Source organism: Cyprinodon tularosa, unplaced genomic scaffold (assembly GCF_016077235.1).
Source record: "Cyprinodon tularosa strain WSP-4 unplaced genomic scaffold, ASM1607723v1 ctg4, whole genome shotgun sequence".
Classification (NCBI taxonomy): domain Eukaryota; kingdom Metazoa; phylum Chordata; class Actinopteri; order Cyprinodontiformes; family Cyprinodontidae; genus Cyprinodon; species Cyprinodon tularosa.
The window spans coordinates 2,066,534-2,087,924 of record NW_024039118.1 but is presented as its reverse complement, the minus strand read 5'-3'; the positions used below and the strand labels follow the sequence as shown (position 1 = coordinate 2,087,924).

General features: G+C 36.9%; 2 protein-coding genes across 3 annotated transcripts in view; both read left to right on the top strand.

The window, feature by feature from the left end:
- The first annotated feature begins 893 nt into the window (after window positions 1-893).
- On the top strand, window positions 894-5,303 carry si:ch73-174h16.4 (leucine-rich repeat-containing protein 14). The gene is made up of 3 exons (XM_038297887.1): window positions 894-1,450; window positions 2,285-3,115; window positions 4,555-5,303. The coding sequence occupies exons 1-3, from the start codon at window positions 1,173-1,175 to the stop codon at window positions 5,120-5,122; spliced, it is 1,677 nt and encodes a 558-aa protein (XP_038153815.1). The 5' UTR covers window positions 894-1,172; the 3' UTR covers window positions 5,123-5,303.
- A 4,646-nt stretch (window positions 5,304-9,949) lies between these two features.
- Window positions 9,950-21,391, top strand: part of malrd1 (MAM and LDL receptor class A domain containing 1) — a 68,737-nt gene continuing 57,295 nt past the window's right edge. For both annotated transcript variants that reach the window (XM_038298002.1, XM_038298000.1), the window contains exons 1-8: window positions 9,950-10,233; window positions 11,291-11,419; window positions 11,496-11,584; window positions 12,769-12,927; window positions 14,441-14,537; window positions 17,174-17,305; window positions 18,337-18,489; window positions 20,268-20,373. In XM_038298002.1, the coding sequence (XP_038153930.1) occupies window positions 10,077-10,233; window positions 11,291-11,419; window positions 11,496-11,584; window positions 12,769-12,927; window positions 14,441-14,537; window positions 17,174-17,305; window positions 18,337-18,489; window positions 20,268-20,373 (1,022 nt within the window). In that variant the 5' untranslated portion in view covers window positions 9,950-10,076. The remainder of the gene's footprint in view (window positions 10,234-11,290; window positions 11,420-11,495; window positions 11,585-12,768; window positions 12,928-14,440; window positions 14,538-17,173; window positions 17,306-18,336; window positions 18,490-20,267; window positions 20,374-21,391) is intronic.

Below are 21,391 nucleotides of genomic sequence, written 5' to 3'. Positions count from 1 at the left end.
AATAGACATATATATATACCAGAGTTTAAAATATGCATTTCTAAAAGAATATCAGGTCAACTATCCATTTTCACAGCAGAAATGGTGGCAGTTATACTAAGCTTACAATGGGTAGAAGAGGTTAGACCAGTCAGGGTGGTGGTATGCACGGATTCCAAAGCAGTTTTAGAACGTATTCAGGGGAGAAGGAAATAATAGAAAGATTAAGTATTAGAAATCCAGCACAGTCTATTTAAATTATATAGGGGTGGCATTGATATTTGGTTATGTTGGGTTCCAGCACATTAAGGTGTAAAAGGCAATGAAAAAGCAGATACATTAGCAAAAAGGGCTTTAGAGGGAACAATAACCATTACAATTCATTTTGGGAAAGGGGAAGGTAACTCACTTATTGAGAGTAAAGAAATGGAAAAATGGCAAAAGAGGTGGAATGAAGATAAGAAAGGAAGAGGATTATATAAGATACAAAAATCAGTATTAAATAGAATCATTGAGAGAAACTGAAGGAATGAAGTAATAATGATCAGATTAACAGTAGGTCATACCTATTTAAATTACAATTTATATTTAATAGGGAGGAAAAATAATGAGAAATGTGAAGGATGTGGAGAAAAAGAAAATGTAGAACATGTACTGATGAACTGTAAAACTTATGAACGTGAAAGGGAGAAAATAAGAAGGATGGTTGAAAGAACAGGCAAAGAATTGAGTCTTAAATGAATATTGGGAAATGAAGGAAATATAAAGGATATAAACAGATAAAGGGAAGCATTGTTTATTTATCTACAGAAGACTAAATTACAAAAATAGAATTTGATGTAAGGTAAGGTTGCTACACACTCATGTACAGTAGGTGGCGGTATGCACCTTAAAGTTGCTTACGATCCGCCATTATAGAAAAGAAGAAGACGAACTGTAAACTGTAAACATTTCTCATGTTCAGTTAGCTAACATTACCTGTCTACTTTACCAGAGAGCATTCAAGCAAGTCTATATAAGTTATTTCTGCTCTTTATTACCGTAGCTATCAGATGAAGTCGTAAAAACTTATTGACAGCAAAGATATTCTGTTACTGTTTTTAAATTTAGTTGGGAGCTGGTTTAGCCCAGCTAGCTTACCGTGGGATGAGTTAAGAGAGCGCTACGTATATGTTTTCCTTCATTTTCTCACCATGGTGCATTCGTTGGTGAGCATTTGTGCCAAGGAGGTGGTCAGTGACCACAGCTCGTCACCCACCTGGCTCCGCTGGGTTCCCAGAGAGCTTTACGGACCGCTGCTGGAGGCCTCCTTCGCCTGCTGCAGACCATTAGCTGTGGGAGAACTGGTGCAGCGGTGGCCGGAGCGGACCCTCCGAATAGGAGGACGGAGTAAAGCCGGGGAGACTGCTCCTAGTCGCCTCTGCATCCAGGCTCTGCTACTGGGTGTGGTGAGAGGACTGACGGACCGAAGGTACAAAAAATGGCTGCTTTTCAAAGTTGTTTTCGTAGTGATTAACTTAAGAAAAGGTTTCTAGTGAAAATATGTTGGAAACTAAACTCCTTGTTTTGTTTAAATGCGGTTAACACTCGTTCAAATCCTTTGAAAATCAAAACATCACTATTACTGGAATTCAGGACAAGAACTTATTACTTAATTAACATTGAAAAATATGGATATTTAGATGGCAAAAGTTAATGAAATGCCAACTTGCCCGAATATATTAAGAAAAATAACAAAAGTGCTTCTATAAGAAATTCAGGAAAAACACTCCGAGAGTGAAAGAAACACATTTTTTTAATTTAACATAAACTTAGAGGCATTAATGCTGCTACTTAAATTCTTTTGTTTATAAACCTAAATATAATTGTTAGCTAGGCTTATTTACTTTTTAACTTTTCAATTATTGTTTTACCTTTTTTGGACTTAACTATTTTTTTCCAACCTGATTTACAGTGAGCGATATATCACTGAAAGGCGACTGCAATTGGTCAAATGCCAAAATAAGATGTCCAGCCATGTAGAAGTATCTTTGCTGAATGGCTGGATGTAGATCTTGTGCTTCTAGACCTCACTGAGGGATGGGGGGATTCCATTTGATAGGGGTATGCAAGTGATCAAAATAGGTAACTTACCCTATAAAGGGTGAAAGATAATGAGCTGATTGCAAATGTTTACAGATATTTTTGAAATGTCCTTAAATAATGTATAATTTTCATTCACCTTCCTAATTAGTCTCTGCCCTGCATTGACTAACTAGGATCTGGATCTGTAATATCAGTATTGTGTCTTTTTTTTCCCCTCCAGGTCAGCCCTGCAGATACTGGACATTAGTGGCCTGCAGAAAGATGAGGGAGGAATAGGGGAGCCCATGGGAGGCTGGTCTCTGACCGTCGCGCTCTGCACAATGGTGGTCCAGGCCAAAGCCGGAGCACAGAGGGCTAAGAGGAAGGAAGGAGACCGAGAGAGGAAACGATTTTCAGCACTCGAGAGGGAAAGAGATTTAAAAAGAGAGAGAGGCCAGAGGATAGAGTCAAGGGCATTACAGGATGATGAGACATGCGGGGAGAAGGCGGGGTCCAAGGGTCCGATCAGTGAGCAGGATCTTATTAAAGGGGTGCGAAGGAGGATGGAGATGGAAAGGAAGAGAGGTATCGTAGCGACAGGTTCAGGAGGGAGTAAACTTGAAACAGAAGAAAAAGAGGCATGCTGTGAGGTGCTGGTGCATGTTAAAGCTGATCTTTTTGTAAACGCCCGATCCTGGGATCGTGTACGCTCAGCTCTGAGCGCTGCAGGACCCTTAAAGCTACAGTGCAGATACCTAAGAGTGGAAGAAATATCAGTGTCCAGTATCAGAACTCTGCTAAACCTGCTGCCACGCAGGGCGCTGTTGGGCATAGACATTCGTTACAGTTTCCTTGGAGTCGCTGGCTTGGCGGAACTGCTGCCTCTGCTGTCCACCTTCCCTGAACTGAACTCTTTGCGGCTCCATTACTGCAACCTGGATATTCGTAGAGAAAGCTTTGGTCAGGAGGAAGTCCTGAGGAACCTGTCGCAAGGGCTGGCAAACCTTCAAGAACTGCGACAACTCAGCCTTACTACTCTGCGTCTGCCTGGACAGCTGCGGGTGTTGCTCAGGTAGTGCTTCTTAAAACATATTTATGAATTTTTTTTGTATTTGATCCTCACTAAAAGTACATCCCCAGTATTCTTCAAATCACAGCAACTTATAGGGTTTGATAAAGGTAAAGAGAATTAAGAAACATGTGGGATCAACCAGAACCCTGCAACTCAGATGGGATATAACAAACGTGATCATGTCTGTGAGAAATGTTACGTTTTGGTCTGTATGCAAAAGTCTACAACACCAGCCTTTTTTTCAATGACACGTGGTGGTGGCAGCATCATGCTTTTGGAGCTCATATTTTTTTAGCAGGTGCATCACAGCTGCTCAGATATGATGGCAAGATGGCTGGAAATATTTGCCTGATAATCCTCAAACAAAACGTGTTAAAGACTGTAAAATATTTTATAGTTGGTCAGTGGTTCACATTTGACCAGAAAGAAAAGAGCTGCAATGGAATGGCTTAGATTTAGATCCTGTGCTGTAGTGACAAACATCCTCATTCACATGTTCACTTAAATTTGGCCAATTATGATATATGTTCACATTATTTATGGATTGCACTTAAAAATATCAAGATATTTTCAATTTTAACAAAGATATGAAATAATACAGTATAACATACAATGGCTTAAATCATATTATAGGCCATCAAATAAGTGTCAGTCTGTGCTGTAGTGATTTTAAAGCCTCAACAACTAATCACTACAGTGTTGAAATGGTTCAAAAGTTCTAATAGAGACCCGGAGCAAAGATTTGAAAACGGATGTTCTCCTTTCCATCAGACTGAACTGGAGCTTCTTTAAAACTAAAATCAAATTAAGCTGGTGAAGGACTTGCATCGATAATTGGAATAAGGGGTCCTTCTACAAATACAGTGTGGCAAACCCCTAATGCACACAAACCATTTCAGATTTATTTTGGAAGAAGAGTCCTTCCACTTTGTAGTTCTGCCCTACATAATTTGGTGTTATAAAAATATTCACTATACCTTTAAAATAAGATTAAAGGTATAGTGGAGGATGTTCTTTTTCTGGGTGGATCATCAAAATGAGTGGTCTTCCTAATTGTCAATCATTCTGGTGACATGTTTACGTAACTCCTATGTGCTCGTCCCCATTTTCACTTACTGGTGGCGGGTCTGACATAGTGGAAAAATTGCAAATGTCCTTTTGGAAAGTAAGCTTGTATGAGCGATGCAAACAGCAACGTTTAAACAGAGCGTGCACAAAGATAAATTGGCCCGTGGTACCCTCTTGCACACATTTAATGGGCGCTCCCTCTCGGGAGCGGGTACAGGGTACAGGGTTGTGTATGTGTGTTTTTTTTCTTTTTTTTTTTTTTAAGTGGAGAGTGTGTGTCTTTTCAGAAATTCACCCAATCCTCCACCTTTAAGAAAAAGAAAAGTGTTATTTAAGATTTTAATCTTTTTTTTTTTTTTCTCTCCCGACAGCTCACTGCCTCAGCCCTTAGAGGTTCTGGAGCTTCCCTATTTGAGTGTTAGTCCAGCTGACCTTGCCTATCTGTCCTGCAGCCATCATGCCTCCTCTCTGCTGCAGCTGGATCTAAGCGACAACTGTCTGGATGAAACCACCATACCCTCTATCCGCCGACTCCTTTCCCAGGCTTCCAGCAGCTTGCAGCACCTCTCTCTGAGCGGCTGTGGCCTCACCGATGGTCTTCTTAGCCGCTTGTTGCCAACACTGGCAGGCTGCTGGGCCCTTAAAAGTTTGGCTTTAGCTTTGAACCCACTGTCCTTGGCGGGTCTGATTGCCCTGGTGCAGACGGCAGCAAGAATGCCCTGCCTTCGACAGTTACTCTACCCAAACCCTCTGGAAGACTACCAGCCTGGGCTGCCTGACCTGCCCTCTAGCGCCCAGCTGTTGGAGTGGCCTCTGGATGAATCCACAGACATGAACATGACTAGCAACCAGCTCAATAAGGTGCTGATGGACAGCGGACGCACTGACCTTTTCTTAACCTGTGACCTGCTCAATTATGATAAAGACTTGGTGGTCTAAAGGAGGGGAATTCAGTGCTATCATACAAGCAGCAAAATCCACACAAATTTCAAAATCATAGTTAAACCTCATTAAAGGGCTTTGTCCCTTTTAATCTATATTTTCTGTTCTTAGGGTATCTGTTAGACTGCATTTGTAAAAATACCAGCCTCTCCCACCTTAAGCCCAAAAAAGTGGCGCAGTAAGGGCTGGTTATACTCCCGCAGCAGTGTGTCGCCGTGAGGTGTCACAGATATTTTTGATTTATTCTCAATATTGAAGTGTGGTCTGCGCTATGTTATTCAATGCAACAACGCAAGAGGGACAATGACGAACTAGCTGTGGGTCTAGATGCGGCTGAGTGAGGAAGTGGGGGCAAGTTTGTGTGACAACGGAGGGACATGAGGGCGAAAAAGAGCAGAGATCCAGATGTTTTCCACAATGTCATACAAACAAAACAAGCCAGTAAGGTACTGAACAGGAAATAGGCATAGAGTAGAACCGATGTAGATTTGATCAATCAGAGGCCTCCTGTCTGCAGCACTGTCTGCAGTCACCTACAAATTTGTAGAGGTGCAGCAGAGTGTCTGCCGAAGGGGCGGGGGCATATCTGCGTTAACTGCGACACACACAGACGACCTGGTTTCTGAGTATAAACCAGCCTTTATACATTTAATAATTCAGAGTTTTTTTTTTTATATATTTCTGCACTTAATCTTGTATCAGAAAAAAATGTCAATTATTTTGTCAAATGTCAGTTTTAGATGTGAGCAGTAACTAACTTTGTGACAATAAATAATATGGCACAAACTTTCCCATGTTTGAAAATGAAAGAAACAGGTTTTTTGTTGCATTTGTAAAAGAAGGCAAATGTAGCAGAAAGGTTATTGTTTTACTTCCATATATAGGCTACTAGTGATGGGTCCGGAAACAGCAATGCGTTGGTGCATGCGTCGAACTCTTACAGCAAAAATCCTGTGTCGTTGCACGCATCGTTTCAAGAAAGTCGTGTGATGGTTAAAGGAGCTGTTTGGAACTGACTGCCGCACTAAACTGTTTATAAGCACGTCTGCCAATGCAATGCATCTGCCAAAAAGTCTGATCTTTTGTGGTTTAACATCAAATTAGTGTGAAAATATGGAGCAGCCTCAAGGGACAGAAAGGTTTCAGCCGATGGGACCATCTTGATTGAATTTGTTTTCATTTTCTTCTGTCATCCTCTCAGTAATCGTTCAACAGTATCTGAATTAAAATTGATTTCAAATGAACTCTTAATTTACTGTTCTTGCTGTAATTTTAAATTAATGAATACATAAATACATCCTAGTCCACACATATCCTCTTTAGTGGTGAAGATTCTCAGTCATCCTGGTCATAGTCATTCCTAAAAAGTCCAGTGGTTTTTTTAAAATACTTTTTTGGAATCACAAGCATCCTCATTCACATGTTCACTTAAAATTTCCTGATATAATACATATTCACGTTATTTAATGGTTGAAGCTAAAAACATAAAATATTTTCAATTTAGACAAAGATATGAATGATATGAACACAATATAACATACAATGGCGTAAATCGTATTAAATGTCATCAAATCAGTGTCAGGTCTGTTAAAGAGGCTGCCTGTAGTGATTTTAAAGATCCAGCAAGTGTCGGTATTCAGTGACTGTGTCACTACCGTTTGGGGATGTGTTGTAACGCTTCTGACGTCTCATCTACCCATCACTAATATATACTGTCTTGGAGATTATGAATTTAGATTCACTTTATTTTTAATGAAACCTAAACTGTTTTTATTGAGATAGACCAACACTAAGTTGTGCATACTGGTGAAGGGAAAGTAAAATTATAAATTATTTTCTTTCTATTTTACAAAAGAAAACTGTAAGAGTGGCTTTAGGTTCCTTTCTAGCTGTAAACAATCAGATTTTCCTTCCTTCACAGTTATTCTACTTTATGTTGCACCATAACATAAATACAATACTAAAATGCTAAAAATTGATTTGATGTAAAAAATATTTTACAGAACTATGAACATTTTGTATGCTGTAAAGAAATGACTGTAGTTTGATAGATGCAAATAAAAAAGGATCTAATATAGACATTTTTTTTTAAATATTGCCTCTTTATGTGATCAGCTGAAGTTTTGACAAAAAAGAAGAGACTAAAAACTGTATAAAACATGCAAAAGTCTAATATGACATCTCATCCCCTTTCCTCTGCTTCTGCAGTACATGACCTCAGAAATGTTACCTGCAGATTTCAAGGGGAAAAAAATGCAAGTAGATGGGTCCAACTGCACAAAGTCATAGTTAAGTATTTCTGATACCATTAACCAACAGGCAGAGTCAGATGATTGTAATATATTAATCAATGAAACCCTCTAAAGAGAGAAGATGCACGAATGAAGGGTTTTTAAGGATGAATTCTTGTCTTGATTTGGAAGTTCATTGTGTGCCTTCTAAGCCTGTTGTTCATTTCAAGCACCCATAGGCTACTCAATGTTTCTACTTCTACTGTAGCTTTAGGCTTGGAGGTGCCGCTTTGTTCTACATGTCATGTAAGAGCATTTTAACGATAATAGGAATAAAAAAAACAAAAACATTTTTTTTCAAAGCCAAAAGGGACAGAGCTTTTATAATGTAAATTAAAGGGTAGAACAGTAATGCAAAACAAAACCACCAGGTGGTGCTATTGGATAATGTCTGAAGCTTTCCAACCCACTGCTATTTCATGTAATTCCCAAATTATATTACATAGATTTATTTTCCTTTAGTCATGAGACAGATATCTCTGATCATTAAACAATGTAGATTTGCATGCTTTTGTTTTTACATGAGTCAGCCCTTAAAACGGATTTTTATTTTATTGATGTTAAACTATGGAATCAACCACACATGCAGGGTATCGTTCCTGGCTGTCTTTACATTGATGTTTACCTATTTTGTTTACCCAGGAGGCCTCCCTCAGAGTCCTGGACTCAGGTAGGTCAGGGTGGTTGTATCCTGAATCCTACATTGAAATGCATGTTTTTGAACACATAAAAGACGTCTTAAAGCACCCAGATATCATCTCCTCCTGTGTTGATTGAAGGCACAAGGAGACAGACCTCCTACAGGTTCCCTCCTAAGATTAAACTCCAGCTGTTGTGATCATTTCTCCCAGCAGGGAATGGCTTGATTTAGCTCGCAAGAAGACAAGGAAGCACATATCATTACTGCCTAAAACAGCAGAGACTATCTACTTGAAAGTCTTTAGTCTCAGTAAGTGAGAATTTGACGGGGGCTGGAAGGGAGGGTAATATAGAAAAACAATAAAAGCAATCATGAAGGAATCTTTTCAAAACATTGTTGATTTCATTTATATTTCTTTCTGTTTTCCTTCCCATGTTTAGGTTGACTAATTAGCCAAGCAGTCGTTGTTGTTGCATTGATTTATTTTACTAAAATTATCTTTAAAGAAAGCAAAATTGAACATTTGTAATGTAACATGTCTGATACACAATCTGTCGATTGCAGGAGATACTACTGATGTGTGAGGGTAAATTATAGGGTAAACTATATGACAAAGTATAAAAATATAGCTTCAGTGTTACCGTTAATTTTAATAAACATTTTCTTTGGTTTGCAAGTCTAAAAACTCTACATCAACATCTGTCTTCATATACACTCTTTAAAACAGTTTCAAAGCTTACTCGGAGGTTTTAATTTGGACCTCAACTACGTCCCCAAAGGTTAATCAAATCACAAAAGTTCTTCAGGATTTAATAATAAGTTTCATAGAAGAAAGGATTAAGGGCTTTTGAAGCCTCCTGAACTTGCAGTGTCTTCTCGTTGTTGCAATTAAGGAATGCTTACAGCCTCAGTTTAGCACCACAGATTTGATTTCATAGGGAGTTTTTTGTTGTTTTCCGCTTCAAACTTAAACTTCTCATTGTAGCTATGTAAATGTGTAATCAGATCCTCCCAGAATCTATCAAATACTACATTTTTAAGATCCATCTCAGTTATTAAAGGGCATAAATTATTTTTTTTATGCCTGTATGATTCTTTTTAAATTATTAGAGAGTCTCTGGAAGATGGAGATTGCTGGATCCTTCCTGCCTGCATTTGGTTGAGGGTTAAAACTCCCACACCTGGATTGAGGATGTGTGAGAATGGCTCCTGAATCATTCTGCTGCTGGTGTATTTTAAGATATCCCGTTAATGCTGCATGGAAGGCTGACACATAGCCTGTGGAGTTTCAGATAGAGGTGGTCTTCCCAAAGTAGACCTGAAAGAGCGTTATAGTACAACGCTAAAGTGTTCAGCTGTTTTGTGTTTGTGCATTGTGCTGCAGGTGTATTTATCCTGCATGGTTTAATTCAGTTCAGTTCAGTTTATTTATATAGCACCAATTCACAACACAAGTCATCTCAAGGCACTTTACAGTTTAACCAGATCATAAGGTCAAATTGATTCAAAGTTTTCTATCTAAGGAAAACCAGTTGATTGCATCGACTCATTGACTCAAATACAGTCCCTCACACTAAGCATGCTTGTAGCGACAGTGGAGAGGAAAAACTTTAGACAGTATTTACCTGCTTGTATCTGTAAATGAAAATCCAATATTTACCATACACAAGAGAATAGTTTCAGTTTTTAAAAAGTTATCATTAAAGATATTTGATGTATTACCAAAAACTTCAAATAGGTTTTTTAATCAAAGCAGCCTGAGCTGCTTCACAAATGTTTCTTCCTGTTGCAACATGTGAACTCACAAATGGACCTTATTGAGTAATGGCCATAAAAAACATTTATTGCCTTTTATGACAGGCTAACAACGTACAAACAGGCAAACATCATCAGTCATATCTAAGCGGTTTCCTCATAGAGGAGGAAACGCAACCACACTTCTTTCTGAAGTTATAGAAACAAAATGCTTCAAATTAAATTGATAATAATGTCTTTTAGCTAAAAGAATAAAAGACAACAGATGGAGTTACTGCTGGGGACATTGTGGCTGCTTTTGGCCCAAAGTGTCGCTGCCTGTTCACATCAGGAGTTTACCTGCGGTGAGGGACTTTGTGTGGCTTTAGACACCGTCTGTGACTTCACCGAAGACTGTGGAGATGGCAGCGATGAAGAAAATTGTAAGTTTACCTTTGAAATTTTGCTGTTACAGACCAGCAGTTGGACCTAAACTGACGACCAATCTAGTTAAGGCAAAACTAAGTAGGTTGAAGGGTCTTATTGTCTTGTTGAGCAAAATTTAGCAGCCAAATTGTGTAGTAGTCAATGTCTGGATGAACTTTAACTGTTGCTGCCTAAGTTCATTGCCATTTGGAGACTTTTGATCAGCTCTCTATATGCTCATCTGATCTGACCCTGACTGAGCAATTGCCACACCTTAATACAATGATATTTAAGCCCTTCTGTGACAGATTTGATGCAGTGTTTTTGAAATATTGTCTAATTGATCTCATCCTTTCAGCCAAGCTGTAGACATTTGGACATATTTACTCTCATTTGACTTCAGTTCACAGATGAGCTCATGCTCAGCTAAGTGATTCCAATGCCCATGTCTTTTAGCCCAAAGCAAGTCCCAATTATTCCAACTGGCTGGTAGCTTCCAGAATTTAGTGCAAATCATCAGTTCTGACGTGCTTCTATGGCCCTGCTACTGAAAAAAACACCACAATATGATGCTGCCACCCCTATGCATATAGAGGGTGTTTGTGGAGTGTTAGTGTTCCACCATGTAATTTGTTTTTTTGAAGACCAAAAAGTAATATTTTCTTCTTATCTGACAAGAGCTATTGAATATTTGCTTTCGTTCAACCTTAGCATCTTCATGCCAGTTTTACTCTATGTGGTGGACAACTAAAGTAGAAGTTCCCTGCGTTGATTAAAATAAACGGGTCTATGATAACAGCTACAAGGACATCTGAGGCAGAAAACTCCGTGACCCCGTTAACCTGACAGAGAATGAAAAGTATGCATGAGTCACTTACCTGGTTTAGAGGTTCAGTTCGTGCCCAGAGAACGATAGCCCACCGACTGGATCCTTTTTTTGAGTTTTTATAGTTGTATATATATATACAGATTTATATATATATATAAAATTTCCGATGCACAAGAGCCGCATGGATATGTATACATCTTAACCAAAATAAAGTGTTTTATTCAAATAAATGTTTGGTATCACAGGTTCTACATATACAAGATGTGATTTCGAAGATGGTTTCTGTGATCTGATTCAAAGCCCGGAAACCCCCTTCAGATGGAACAGAACAAATGAGGCCTCAGCTCTTAAACAGGATCACAGAAACACCTCAGGTGGGAGAAGCTGGCATTTTTACAAAATATTACATCTGTCTCACAAATTGTTTTTAACATTTCTTTTGACTCACAGCCCACTTTCTGACCCTTTCACCTGTTGGAGAAAATGAGACCACTGCATCCCTGATGAGTCCACTCTTCCTGCGTACTCACAACTGCCAGGTAATTGGCTTATAGAATATTTGCACATTCTTCAAAAGTATGGAATTTAATCTTATAATAAATATTGCTCATATATTTTTATGTTCCCATCACCCCAATAAAAGTTGAAAGTAAAGTAATTTTCAGGAAAATGTCCAAATATGTTTAGAAGGGTTAGTCCTTATAGACCTATTCAGATGATATATTGATGTAACTGTGCTGTTACAGCATCACAACAAAAACAGAAAATATTCTATTAAGCTTTGCTGTGACAAAATGATCAAGAGATGTCATTGCCTTGAAATACTGAGGTATTTACTGAGATACTAAAATTGTTTATAAGAAACCAGCTACAGATTTCCTTTCATCTAAAATAACAGGTTATTTTAAAATGAATAAAATAGCTTGTCTTGTTGTTTTGTCATTACGGTACATGGAATTTTAACCCAATAAAATCAATTTAAGATTTTGCTATCTCAGAATATGAAAATGGAACAATGACACATTTAAATCACTTTTGCACAACAATAGCAGTGTGTTATTTCAAGATAAATGGATTATTTCATTATTTTTGGAGCTACAGTTGCAACACCATGCACAGGTTGCCAGTCTATCGTAGGGCGACACAGAGACAAACAGCCATGCACGCACACACTCACACCTAAGGAGAATTTAGAGAAGCCAATTAACCTAACAGTCATGTTTTTGGACTGTGGGAGGAAGCAGGAGTACTCAGAGAGAACCCACGCATGCTCAGGGAGAACATGCAAACTCCATTCAGAAAGACCCTGTGCTGGCAACAGTGCTACCCACTACTCCACTGTGCAGCCCCAGAGTTGGGACATTGAGATAAAACTAAGATTGAATGGTTACTAAAAAAAGGAGGTTAGTAGATCTGAAAATTGGACTGTTTTGTAGTGAAGTTGATAAAATAAGACTAGTATCACAAAAGTTTTTGATTTGATTTTATACAAAAGAGGTATTTCCAAAAAAAAGTTTACAATCTTATCTTGAGAAAAATCAGTAATGAAAGCATCAATACTACAAAATTAACTTAAGCACTTATTCACTTTCTTTAAGTTTCTTTCTTTTTAATAATCTGAGTCTGGAAATGCACCATATGTAGAAACTATGTTTCAAGGGATTTCTAGCTTTTCCTTAATAAGAGGTACACTGACAATGTTTTTTATTTTTTTATTCATCAGATAAGTTTCTACCATCATGTTGGAGCAGCACATGGAAATCTTCAGATTCTTCTTCAGTCCCATTCAGACAGTCAAAGCACCGAAGTCTGGAAACACTCCACACAGACGGAAACATGGTTGTGGGCAGTTGTTCCCTTCTACAGCAATCAAAGCTTTCAGGTCTGTCACAGTTACAAAATGAGTTTCCATTGCTCTTAAAGTATATGATGTTAAAGTGGACATTGCAGCTTTAATGAGCTGAGCAATACAAGAGTGTTGCTGGGAAAGTACTGACCCGTTTGGACCCCTCAGAGACCATCTGGATGTCAAACTGTTGTTAGCATCCTTGCAATATAGTCACAGCATGCCAGAGGGTTGATTTCTCCTCTTCTCTACCTCTTTGCTGTCTGCAGGTGATAAAGAGAGGTCACATCTGCTAACATTCACTCACCATTAACTCACTTCCTGTTTCAGCAGCATTAGTCAGCATTTTTCAAAGTTTAAATTCATTGTGAGCCTAAAAGTCCAGCATATGGAGGATTTGTAAAAAATTTTAGAAGACCAGATTTAAAAGGAAAGATTAAATTGTGATATACGTTTTGCCTAGATTTTAAAGGCAAATTGGAACCCTTCATTTAGAGTTCCCGTTGTTAAAGCAAAAATCATTTCAATGATTAACAGACCAGGCTGCTGTGAAATTGATATCTCATGAAATCCTACAACTTTTCTCATGAATAACCACAAACATAAATGTATACAGTATCACCGGGGTTTTATCTGATGGACCAACGCATCCATCCATTGTTCTCATCAAACAAACTTTCACTACTCTTCTTCCTACAACATGATGCTCCCACCACAATGTTAATGTGTGTTCAGTTTGGCAATTAATCCTAGTTTCCTTTCATATATATATATATTTTTTTTTTTTTTTTTTTTTTTTCTAAAAGTAGATTGGACCCTCTCACTTTACCACGGTACCTTTTTTTTTCTTATCCAGTTATGTCCATCTGAGTGAGTTTTAAAAACCTTTACCAAAGAATTTACATGGCTTTCTTCATTCAATGTCTTTTTTCACCATTTTCAGTCAGTCTGTCACATATATCCCAATAGAATACACTGAAGTTTGTGTTTGCTATCTTACAAAATGTAAAAAAGTTCCAAACTTTTAATTACTTTTGGCTTAAACTGTATAAAACAGGCCAAATTTTATACCAGTTATACGGCTGCCATTGAATGCATCATGTTTAAAGGATAATTCTTCTCTCTTCTTAATAGATGAGAAATAAAACAAAAAACATATAAAACCCACATTTGGCTGATATACGTAACCATTACTCTTGATCCTTAAAATGAGTCATGCAATTGCATGACTGGTAAAGCCTGTTTGGCTACGTGTCAATATGTTTTTAATTCATTTTTTGAATAACTCTCGAAATTGTGGAACCTTCTACTTTTTATAAATTTTTTTAAATTTAACTCTCTCTGTGTTAACTAACACAAAGTTCCAAATAGTAGTTTTCATCAACATTGTGTTTTTTATTTCTGTACAGAAAAAGTATCTTTTAATTATATTCCTGTGTTTAAGATATTTTTCCAAGACATCTTTTCTTTCTTCTTAGTAATCTAAAAGTAATAAGAATAAAAAGCTGTTCCTGATGAGTGTGATATCCCTTCACTGTTTATCTTCCAGGTGGTAATTCGAGGGGAGCTTTCAGCCAGAAGTCAGGCCTCTGAGATCTTAGCAATTGATGATTTATCTTTCAGTCCCGGATGCACGGTTCTGCATGGTATTAGCTACCTTTCTCACACCTCACCACACACATTAAACGAGTTCAAACCTTGACATTTTGAAATATCGTCAAACATAAACAGAGCCCCAGAAGCTTGTTGTGAATACTGATGAATGGGAGTGAGGATATTAAAACACCTGGGATTGGATTTATTCCAGGATAACGGGGTCATTAAAATTGTGCTTGCTTTTTTTTTGTTTTTTGTGGAAGTGTAGAAGCCATGCAATGGCACAGTTTATTTGATAGTTCAGAAAGGATTTGAACATGGTCCTCTGTTGGTATATGGATGCAAGATCAGAATAGCATTGTTACAACATCCATCCATCCATCCATCCATCCATCCATCCATCCATCCATCCATCCATCCATCCATCCATCCATCCATCCATCCATCCATCCATCCATCCATCCATCATCATACGGTATATATATATATATATATATATATTTATAGGAAAAATTTAACTTCCTGTTGTTATGAATATTTGAAAGAATGGCGGCTCATCCTATTTTTTGGTTTCATTTTGGGCCAGCTTCTTCTTTACTCATTCTTTCCCATATATCACTGTTAATAGATTAGACGTGGCTATTTGGAACTGCCTAAAAATAATATTATTCCAATTATTTTTTCTATGTTTCTTGGTTACTATTTTTGTGTCTGAAAATGCAGCAGCTGCATTTTACGTTCGGTCTGGCAGATTTTATTTGAAATATATTTTTTAATTATTTCAATAAGATAGTTTGATAGATAGTTTTTTTTATGTATGTGATCACTGATAAATGTTTATTTGTGGTACTCTGTTCTGGGTGACTCATTAGAACATTAATTTTGGGATGATTAAAAACTGTGAAAAATCTCATTTAAATTATATAGTTTTTCTTACCCTAACCTGTGCATGTTTTTGCAAAAATGCTGGGTAGTCCCACTATGTCTGATCTATTTGACCTAGTGCACCAATCTGTGTGTCCTGGGAAATGCATTCAAAACAAGGACATATTTCTTTTAAACCAAAAGTCTCAACATACCTGCTTCCCCTAAACTGGGAGCCCTGTTTAACAGGTAGTAAAGGACGTACTCATCAATGTGTTCAAGGAGGCATTATGAGGTTAATTTCTTGTGTTTAAGGAGATAATTTTCATTTCATCAATTAGAAACCAGGTTTAGTCTTCTTTCATTCAATCGGAGTGATATTTCTACCAACATTCAGATGACATTTTTATTCCTGTGGACATAGTGCAATATCATCTCTAGCTCAGCCTTACTAACAGCTCTTTTCATTTGTCCTGTTCAGATAATGCTTATAATTCATGCCAATTATCAATATTTCTTAGTGGGCCCAACTTTTGATTGAAAGGAAAAGGTTTGTGCCCTCTCTAACCATTCGGTTTCACAGTTGAACAAAAAAATGTCCAGTGAACAATGACACAATGTTGAATGTCACATGCAGTTAAACTTTATTGAAATTGAAAATACAGCCTCCTTAAAATTACAAAACTACTAAGTTTTTGCTTTGATTTTACTCAGTAAATAATATCAACATTACCCATGACATATGTTTTTGATTACTTATAAAAAATTGGTCATTTATCTCGTTAATTTCTACAATGACCCTGCTGCAATTATACCAAGCCCTCCCTGGGTATTGTGCTCCCTAAATTATTGGAACATTTACCAGAAATTGTTTTGATTATAGCATTCTGTCTCTTGAAATAGACATCTACTTGCATGTGACTTTCAGGACTTGATAATAGTATGCAAGTCAGGTTGTATTGTACAAATGTAAGCTGCATCAGTCAAATAGTTTTTTATTTTATAATTCCTTGCTTTTCTTTTTTGCAGTTGCCATTTTACAGCTTAAATTAGTCCTTAAAAAATGTTAATTACAATAGAATCTGAAAGTACCATACCATACCATACCATACCATACCATACCATACCATACCATACCATACCATACCATACCATACCATACCATACCATACCATACCATACCATACCATACCATACCATACCATACCATACCATACCATACCATACCATACCATACCATACCATACCATACCATACCATCTTTATTATAAAGCGTTTTATACACCGACCACAGTGCTGTACACAATCAAAATATACAATGCAATTATAAAATAGAAATTATTAAAAATAGATACATATTAATATACAGACACAATAAAAAAATTGAAACCTCTTAGATGCCAAAAGCCAAAGAAAGAAGATGGGTCTTAAGAAGAGACTTAAAATGGCAATTAAAAGATTAATATCAGAAGCCAGCTAATAGCTATTTAAAAAAAAACAAAAAAACGAGGCAATACTTATGATGGCTTTCCATTGATCTTTATAGTTTGCCTCTGAGTAAATTAAAAATATTGAGTCTTAGCTGTACTATGGATCAAAGGCTGGAATATTTCTGCAGAGTTTAACCAAATGCACCATGGGCATCACTAACTTAATTTGTTCTATCCACCTGGTTCTTTCCATGAAGATATTTTTATTATATAGTTGATTCAAATTAATCTGATCACGGATATCTCTTTGTGTTATGAAACAGCCTCCACTGCAGATATACTAGGGCTCCTTTAATCTTATTAATGTCTCATTTTCATTTTCTGTTTGGCAGAGGGCAGCATTCCCAGTCCTCCTCTGTGCCCTCCCTCATGGTTCGCCTGTGATGGAGGGGAGTGTATCGAGGAGAGCAAAGTGTGTGACTTCACAACACACTGTCCCAATGGAGAGGATGAAGCCAGCTGCCGTAAGAACCACTTTACGAAGCTGCACTGGGGAAAAAAATCCCATTTTAGTCCCACTGAGAGATGATTTTAGATGTATCATCTGTTAAAAAAGCTGGCATGTTCTGATATTAGTTTGTATTGGATTGAAATGTTTCAGCAGTCTTTCTGCCGCTGCAGTCAAGAAATTGATTTTTTTTATTTTTTAAGAAAATGCTGTTAAGGACAGAAAAGACTGTATCTTCCTCCAGTGCTGATTGTTGTCTCTATGTCCAACTGTATTTGTTGCTGTACCTTTACTTTTTGAACTAGAGGAGTCCTTCATGCTGTTCAGTACAGGTTACAAACTGATTAGATTTATAAGCGTTCTTCAATCAGCCACATATTAAACTATAAAACTACTTTATCAGCTCTACGCCTGCTAAGGGTTTCAGATTTCAAAGTACTGCAGATGCAGCCAAATGAAAGCTTTTCAGAGTAGAAGATGTGAGTTAAAAATCAACCAATTTCTCTTTTTATTAACCACATCTTCTGTTTTTATTGTAAGTTAAAGTACAGTGTAAACATGATGGCAACCATTCACTTATATTACATTTTAGTTTCTTTATTTGCTGGCCACATCTACAATGTTGTGCATTTTTTGTGTGCACAGCATGTGCAAATGTAATAAAGTATATTCAGTTACAGAATAGGTGCAGATTATTACAAAGCACCAATCTGTACTCAGCTACAGAGACCTTTGGTTATTATTGGTTTCTTTCCTCCTCTGATTAGTTTAGACTGAAGCTTTGTTCAAGCCAACAACTTCATCACAAAGACGAGAAAATTCTGCAAAGTTTACTTTGAACACTGCATTAGCAAACAGTTAGTGAATAAAACCTCACCTCCTAAACAATTAGGTCCAGCTGATTCAGTTTATAACATACCAACAAACAATGTCAATCTTCAGAGAAACAGCAAATGAATCAAATTAAGTCAGATCAGGTAAAAACTGTATTTTAAGCTATCCAGAGGGACAATATCTCTGCAGTTATTTGGTTTTCTTCCATTTCAGCCTCTGAATGTAACTTTGAAAACGGTTTATGCGGCTGGTATGAGCTCACTCCTGGAGATGGTTTTGACTGGATCAGAGGCTCATCTGACAATGTACCACCAGACTACTATGATCACCCACCACTACTGGACCACACCACTAACGACACTAACGGTAGAGAAAACAACAATGAGAACATCCACACGTATGACATATGCTACAAATAAAGAGAAATTGTACCAAGTGCATGGCATCCCGACCAGATATACTAGAAAGATACATTATTTAAAATCTACATCTGAAACTAGTATTTTGTTAGGTAAAATAGTTTTTTTTTTTTTTTTTTTTTTTAATAGTCAAACAATAAATCTCTGCAAAGTATATCTCCTTCATTCATCACAATATTTCATCTATTTATTTGGCTTCATTACATCTTCCTGCTTCTTTCCTAAACAGAGACGACAGCTTAACAAGTCCTGTTAAAGCAAACAAGCAACATCTGTTCTTTTAGTCATGTTAAAGCAATCTGTTGGAGATTTTTATTTTTTGTGGAGCCTGCAGACAACATAAGATACAGTATTTATTTAACACTTCGAATATAAATATATTTTTTACAATATACTGTAAAAAAAAGTATTATGTTCTATAGCTATCTTCTGCTGCTTGATTATTTTCATACAAACAGAAAACTACAGAAAATTACTATGAACAGCTGTTCATAGTAATGTTAACTAATGCGTTGTTTTAGGGCAAAGCAGAAATTATATATATATATATATATATATATATATATATATATATATATATATATATATATATAGGGGCACAACAGAACCAATAATATTCTCCTATACAATATAATGCTAGCCCTGCACCATCGGTGTGGAACAAGTTTTCACAATGTTGTGGTTTAAGCAACAGATAAAATATTCTGATATTAGCACTGTAGCACAGCTCACTTTTACAGCCAGTTAGTAAAAAAGACTTTCAAAACTGGCTCACCCATCGCTGTTGCTAACAATTTTAAAATAACACTACAGAAAAGCAAAGTTTTACAGGATATTTGGAAAACAGCAGTTTAAAGCCAGTTCCACACTTATTTTGCAGGCTACAAGAGGATGTTAAAAAATAGCATAGCTGGCTTTCAGAGCAATCAGGGGAAAAAAGGTTCTCCATAGGCTGGGACTTAAAAGCCTATAGTTATATACTATAGAAAAATTGTTGATAATCATCATTAAACGTTAGGAAAGCAAGAGTTTGAAGCCAGGTCCCCATTTATTAATGCATACTAGTTTAGCACTAGCCTGCAAAACAGCAAGCAGTTATAACCAGTAAGAAGTGGCAGCTTATAACAGTAAAAAAAAAGAATATATGTATATATATATATATATATATATATATATATATATATATATATATATATATATATATATATATATATATATATATATATATATATATATATATATATATATATATATGTATATATATTTGCATTGAAATACAGCAGTGGCGCCAGTAATCTAAACAATTTATGGAAAAATTGGAAGCCCTCCCGAAATGCAAATAGTGCTCAGCTTTGAAGGGAGTTTTCACAACCATGTGCAGTGATACCCACAGCACATTCAGCTGATGTTTATATATGATCTCATTCTCAAATCAAGGAATAGTGGGTTTAGATAAAGAGTTTTTATGAAGAATCTAAGATTTTTATGAGCATCCATAGATACAACTAAGGATGTGCTGTCACCATGGCAACTTTGATATGAACACTAAGGGGAGGGTAGAAAGCGGATCAGTCAGGCAAATGCATTAAAATGGATGAATTCGAGGTGTGAACAAAGTTATTTGTAAACAAACTGTGTAGTTTGAAACCATCTATTCTGTCAAAAATATTAATTTTATGCAGTTTAGTAAATAAAGGATATTAATGAAGGTATCTGTTACTGCAGGTCATTTCATGTTTGTTCTGAAAAACAGCAGCAGTCTCTATCCAAAAGCTGTTCTCAGAGGTCCCTGGTTTAAACAATCAGCCTCAAGATGCACAGTGACTTTTTGGTGAGTGACCTGTCACATCCTTTACTCTCCATGGTTTGCTATTCTTTCTTTTTTTTTATCATCTAGAGCTTTTCACAGCTGTTCAACATGACTGCACAACCAGATTATTCTCACATATAGATCCTACTGTATCCCTGAATTCCTCCACAATCACTTTACATGCTTCTCTCTTAAAGGGACAGCTCGATGTTTTTAGTACAAGAGTTTTGTGGGCTGGTTATAAGTAGTCAATGTCTTACCTGAAAAGTAAGAAAAAAATTGTTTTTCTCATTGGAAACAGTCCTACTTGGACCAGTCCCTAATCACATCTTGATGTCCCTAAATGTTTTCAAAGGGTTACTCTCTAACTATATTCACTACAAGGGGTCATCTCCCTGACATGACTTTTTGTAACTTTGGATGTCTGAAACATGGAATGTAACGAGGATGTAGATGCATGCAAGAGGAAAAACTTTAGAATCCTGGTATAGACCTTCCTGAAGAGGCTGATGATTGTGATCCCTTTATAGTTTTATACACCCTGGTAATCTTCTACAAATAGGGGGAAAAATACCCTCCCAGTCAAGGGACAAGTTGCAGCAGCTCCATAACATCCAGAGACATGAGCTATTCAGGGTAAATCTCATCCATCCCTAATGCTTTTTCAGTATGGACCACCGCTTACCCCTCCTGAGATGACAGCATGCAAATGTCCACCACAGGGTTTAGGAATTGCTGTCCTGACAAGTGCAACACCCCTTAGCGATAAGCAGCTGCATTGATAACAAAGGCAGAAAACATGATCTGCTCATGTCACCAGCCTCCCTGTGTGACACTCCTGGAAGTGAAATTTGAATATGACCTTAACTGAGGATAGATATCAGCTTTAGCTTTGTCTAGTTTCAGAAACATTAAATTAATAGACTGTTGGTTTCATCAGTCGTCAATATTATGATTTTATGTTGAGCTGCACAAAGAATAATTAATTAGGGTTAGAATTAAAAAAAAATTGGACATGAGTGCTCAGTTGACAATGTTA